This window comes from Drosophila mojavensis, unplaced genomic scaffold (assembly GCF_018153725.1).
Source record: "Drosophila mojavensis isolate 15081-1352.22 unplaced genomic scaffold, ASM1815372v1 contig_36, whole genome shotgun sequence".
Taxonomy (NCBI): domain Eukaryota; kingdom Metazoa; phylum Arthropoda; class Insecta; order Diptera; family Drosophilidae; genus Drosophila; species Drosophila mojavensis.
This window is the reverse complement of record NW_025318858.1, coordinates 9,930,121-9,935,887: the sequence shown is the minus strand read 5'-3', so window position 1 is coordinate 9,935,887 and position 5,767 is coordinate 9,930,121. Positions and strand designations below refer to the sequence as shown.

At 34.2% G+C, this 5,767-nt stretch overlaps 1 protein-coding gene and 1 long non-coding RNA gene across 4 annotated transcripts; one reads left to right on the top strand and one right to left on the bottom strand.

Annotated features, from left to right (window-relative positions):
- Positions 1-236: 236 nt before the first annotated feature.
- On the bottom strand, positions 237-1,584 carry LOC6576441 (phospholipase A1). Its single transcript, XM_002002395.4, has 3 exons — positions 1,527-1,584; positions 1,370-1,466; positions 237-1,312 (listed from the first exon to the last, which is right to left on the bottom strand). The coding sequence occupies exons 1-3, from the start codon at positions 1,543-1,545 to the stop codon at positions 331-333; spliced, it is 1,098 nt and encodes a 365-aa protein (XP_002002431.1). The 5' UTR covers positions 1,546-1,584; the 3' UTR covers positions 237-330.
- A 2,696-nt stretch (positions 1,585-4,280) lies between these two features.
- Positions 4,281-5,551, top strand: LOC116803921. 3 transcript variants are annotated; one of them, XR_006357158.1, is made up of 3 exons: positions 4,281-4,488; positions 4,800-5,211; positions 5,284-5,551. It is a non-coding gene; the product is annotated as an uncharacterized LOC116803921 (long non-coding RNA). The 3 variants fall into 3 exon arrangements; XR_004363943.2 differs by lacking the exon at positions 5,284-5,551 and having other exon boundaries at positions 4,281-4,380; positions 4,800-5,221; XR_006357157.1 differs by lacking the exon at positions 5,284-5,551 and having other exon boundaries at positions 4,800-5,221.
- The last annotated feature ends 216 nt before the right edge of the window (positions 5,552-5,767 follow it).

The window sequence follows — 5,767 nt, the reverse complement described above, 5'->3', positions numbered from 1 at the left end:
AAAGAGAGAGAGAGAGAAAAAGAGAGAGAGAAAGAGAGGGAGACAAATCTAGTTTTGGAACATTATTGAACAATAACATCACATCGAAAAGATCTTCAATAACTGGGAATCTGTTGGAGAGAAACTCAAAGAAGATTTCATTCTAAGATTACAACTCTTATGCCATCTCTATAAATATCTATGAGCCCTAAACTTAATCAATATATAGAATCTCATCAATCAGTTGCAAATAATAATACATTTAGCTTGCTTTATTTTCCCATTAATGAAACGGAAACAATTTTAAGAAATTGTAATCTAGGACTTGACCTCATCTGATGGATCTTCTTTTTATACCATTCCATTATCAATTTTTTGTTCTATTGGTTGTACCAGTGGTGTAGTATTTTCTTCTCTGTCTTTATTATTATTATCATTTGTAGTTCTTGCCTTAACTGGGTTGCCATTCGATATTTGCGAAATCAAGTAGGTCTCCAGGGCCTTTTCGATGTAGGTAATGAATGACCTTTTCATTTGATTGAATCCAAATTCGGCATTAGCAATGGAATCTTCTTGCTTCAAAGCAAATGGAAATTCGCTGCCCGTTTTCAAGAAAAATGTTCCATTGACTAGTGGAGCTCCATAGCCCATTAAAACAATTTGGCTGGGATCTTTGCTGCTACGACCCCAGAAATTGTGATTGGGTATTATGGACTCAGCATAAAAAAGTGGTGCACGATTATGATTACAGCTCGTTTTATCTTCTGCATCCACACAGCCGGGCTGTTGGAGCTGGCCAAAGTTGGGATAGAAATCAGCATGCCCCACTCTCTTTAGCAAGCCATATTGCAGGGTATCCGTATGTATGACATCGACATACTCAGCATCTGCTTTATCTAAACGCATCATTTTATCAGCACTTATGAACAGAGGCTTGGCAGGATCCAAAGCCGTTATGTGCTTCAGCTTTTTAAACACATAGTTGGAAGTCTGTGCAGCTACTTGAGCGCCCAGACTAAAGCCAATTAGATGCAAGTCGCTATTATGTACGATATCCCTCCTGACCAGAACATTGATCAGTTGTGCTAGACACTTGCTAACTAGGGGTACATTTTGTACAGCCTGGGCAAAACATGGAGACTTCACTAGTGGAGCATAGTCTACAGATATGACATCGACATTCGTGTGATTTAGGAAGGCGGGCCGAATCGAGTTATTTGGGGGCGAGTTACGATTGCCCGTATAGCCATGGATTAGTATAACAATCTTCCCACTGTGTTGAAAGATGTTGCGGTTTAATTTAGCCGGATCGATTAATTTGGGTATTTTATTTCTGCATATGGAATAGTTCACTGAATTATTAATACCCTAATACGCAATTATAACTTACTTAGAGTACAGCCAGAATTGCACGTACACGTTTGGACAGTGAGCCTCGACCACAGGGCAATTCGACCTTGCATTTCCAAAGGAAGAGATCACAACAACTGCAGAGACGAATCAATATATACATATCGGAATGTTATTGAAATACACCTAAATCTCACCCAACAGCAAGAGCTTCATAGCGTTAAATGATTTATAAAACAGTCAAGTGAAAGTAAAATTGTATAGATCTAGAACTAATTTATAATTTAGCGCTTTTTATGGAATCCAGCGTGACTGATAAAGTAAATTAGATTAATATTTCTACAGACACCAAAAAAATGTAAAAATCATACAAATAATCAAAATAGTATAATAAATAATAATAAAAAAATAGTATAATAAAGTTTTATATGAAAACAAGTAAAATTCTTGTATATTTTTTATCTGTAGATCTCATAAATTTGAAGAATATTCCATTTGTGGAATTTATTTATGCAGTGCTTAAAATTTATAGCATTTATTTACTTTTTTTTATATAATAAATAATTACAAATATACTCATTTTACTTTATGAAGAACGTATTTTAGCTACAAACTATATACATACGAGCCTGTATAATGTAATACTATAATACTATATTCAATACAATATTGTCACGGTTTTTTTCATATTTAAAAATTTTACATTTACATATATCATTTTCAGACATTTTTTATTTAACATATGATTGTACAAGTCGTAGTATGTGATTCTTAGCATATTGCTGCGTTAGTTTATTGAATTTGATAGGTTTCTGTGAGACAGTGAAGGCAATAGCTCAACAGAAAAAAACACAAACTGAAGAAACTACAATGTATTTGTCACCTTTCTAGCGAATTAGCCAGTTAGACTTCAACATAAGAACTGCTCAAGTGCATTAGCCTATTGATTTTTAGACAAAGACAGGGAGAATGAGAAAGAGAAACAGAGAGTGAGCGGGTGAGAGCGGTAGACTTGGATTGCAAATCAAACTAATCCGCTTAAGAGCCTCGATTTACGGCCAGACAATGACAACACCCGAGCCGCTGGACCGCCCTATGGCGCCTCCTCGCCTCCAAATGCAATTGAAGCGCACTAAGCTGTTGGCCCATATTGATTTTCAAATGCAAATGCCCAGTTGAGCCGCCAAGGCAGGTGAGCAATCGAGACACGTGACAAGGTGCAGGCCGCAGGTGCCAGACAGGCTTGGGTTAGCTATTTTTAAACAATCAACAATGCAGCTGCTGGCCCAGCTGAGTGGATAAGTCGCTCAAGCTGGCCGGGCTAATCAAAAAGCCATTGGCCACAGACAAAAGCCATCCAAGAGCCCCAGCGACCCACTTGAACATGCGCGCTCGTGACATTCGACTGGGAAACGTGCAAAGCGACGGGAAATCGACAAAAAAATACAAAAATAATATATGTATATGAAACACAAACAAAATGTGAAACGTGCGAAACGTCACTTGACATGCGGCCCAAAGCCAAAGCTGTAGATGCGTCACTGCGGAAAAGCAACAGCCAACGAAGACAGAAGACAAGACTCGAGAAAATGTCAAGCAAAACACACAAGCAAAAGTCTTTTTTTTTTTTTTTTTTTTTTTTTTAAATAAAACAAAAATCAGGAAATGTGCAACGCGAAATGAGACACGCACGAGAGACAACAAGCGACGACATATGGGTGACTGTGTGGAGACAACAAACAAACTGATACGGGCCAAAAACAACAAGTGAGAGCAAGACGCGGAGATACCCTGCTACTAACTGAATATCCCTATGAACAGAAAGTCGTTTTACTATAATATTGATCAAGCTTTAAGCAATAATATGCATTGAGACTATTCCCTCAGTTTAATAAAATAAAAGTTAGCAAAAAACTGAGCTATAAATATATTTTAAATAAATAACTAAAATATCAAAGTAAATAAATGAAACCTCAAATTGGTCGATGCCAAATTACTAGGATAGTTAATAGCTGTAATTAATAGAGATTATTTTAATAAGAGCTGTCAAATTTAATGTATCTATTTATTGTCTCTCCAAGATTTCAAAATAATAAGTCTGGATATAAATCGTCTATGGATGATCAAGAAATATATTTAAAAACTGGCTAATAATCTATATTTTCCAAATTTAAAATTCAAAGAAATTAAATAAAATATGTCAATTTTTTAAAATAAAATTTGTTTAATATATTTTTAATAGCATTAAGTTTAATAGATTAAGGTTCAATTCAATAAAATATAAACTTAAAATTCTGAAAACATATTTCTAAAATATTAATTATTTTGAAAATATAAATTTTTTAAATACTAGAATTTACTGATTTTAAATTTGACCAATTACAATATACCCCGATTAAACATATTTAATGGGTATAAATGCAATTTAACGTTTGAAATCTTGCGCCCCACCAGTGTCCACAGCTTGCAACTGCAGAGGCCAACAAACAAAACAAACAACAACCCACAACCAACAACAACAAGTAACAACAACAATAGCCCACAACAACATCTCAATAAAGCACAATTTGACGACAGAAATGTGAATTGAATAATAATTTACAATTATTTATGTTTCAGTTGTGTCGCTAATGCAGCAAATGCAATTAACGGACAGACAATCGCATTGATCGCAACAATAGACGCCGCGAGAGGTCAGCGGTGTCAGATGCCAATGCAAATGCATTGTATCGCCAGTCAAGTGCACGTCGAGCGGCGAGAGCAGTGCAAAATTTAAGAAAATTCAGGAAAATTGTTAACTCATGTTTAAATGTTGCAATGCAATTAATATGGAATTGTGTTTAAAAGTACTATGAAACTTGATTAAAATGCGTTGCAAATTAATTTTCAACAGTTAAAATGCATGTCAAGCTGTGGTATGGGCAGTAAGCTGAGAGTGGAATAGTGTTTAGTCTATTAAAGAATAAATCTACATGGCGAATATTGAATAGAAGAATAATTTGCTTAATAATAACATCTAGAATTATGAAGTTGAAGTTGCTTAATAATAAGGTAAATGCTGTAGAAGTGGAATGTGAAGCCAAAACTCTGAAATAACAGGAATAACTCAGTGTTTCAGGCTAACAAGGACTATTATTTTACAAACTTTTAATTTTTGATGTAAATATTTTTGTTTTATTATTATCATTATTAGTTTGTGGCAAAATCCTCTTTAAATAAATACAGTTTTTATTTATTTGATCAAACAGTAATTATCAACTACATTCTATTATAAGTTTGGGCCCACCCTCTGATTATTCCGCTCCTGTTTAAAAACATAGTCAAGTGTGATGCGACAGACTTTTCACATTTCTTCCTGGTCACACTTACAGACACACATATACACACATATACACACACACGCACTCACACTCAAGCACACAACGTTTATTGTTCAACTAATTTCTACTCGACTTTCTTTTGTATTCTAGACATAGCTGCTGCATCTTCTCTATTTGTGTAAATGCCCACGCAAGAACTAAAAGACGCGCCTCGACTGCAACAATTTACTCGCATGCTTAATGCATTGCGTCAATTGTTATTAATTTGTGAGAGTGTCAACTGCACTACAAAAGATAAAGACAACATCATAGACAAATACATGCATATACATATAAATGATGTAGTTGGAATCATATGCAACATTTGTCTGTAATCGCACGAGTCTCATGTCAAATTCTTGACACATACCCAGTCGAGCCGGAGGTCAACTGCCTCTGATATAAAATTGTGAATACTAAATTATGCAGTCGATATCAATTACCATAGTCGAAGGGCACCTGAACTTCTGCAGCTTTGACTATTTCAATCCTATTTAGTTGCTCATTTCAATATATCGACTTAGTATGTCTTATGTGTGACTCCCTCATTTCACTACTTCATTATAATGAACTGCCTGTATTTTATTTCTTATAGTTCTATTTGATACAGACAAAGTTTTGGCCAAGCTAAACTTTTGCCACGTGTCGCATATATCTGAAGTGAAGTGGTGCTAGTATCCACCCGGAACGTGTGTATATTATCCAGCTCACATATGGACATGACGAAATATTACGGAAGGACCGAAGAAGACAAGTAAATCCCTACACTATACAACAGAGCTTAAAGATGCATGTGTAAAATAAAATAAAATATATTCAATTTAATATAAAAATACAATTAAAATATAATTTAAGCAAAAGGCCAGCGGAATACAATCAAAATAGTTTTCGTTATATATGTATTCAATTGTTATTAAATAAAATATTTAATATTTTTAAATAATATATAAAAATATATGTATTAAATGCTTTACATTCATATAAGCAAAATATATCTAAATTATTTTTTGATTTTAAAATTTATAAATATAGTTGTTCCATTTGTTTTTTTGTTTACTATCTCTGTCTTGTCGTCTTCT

What these genes read in the sequence shown, in the direction of transcription:
- LOC6576441 (XM_002002395.4), bottom strand. An exon ending in CAATTCTGGCTGTACTCTAA is followed by an intron (nt 1,313 to 1,369) that starts GTAAGTTATAAT and finishes TTCCATATGCAG; the next exon opens with AAATAAAATACCCAAATTAA.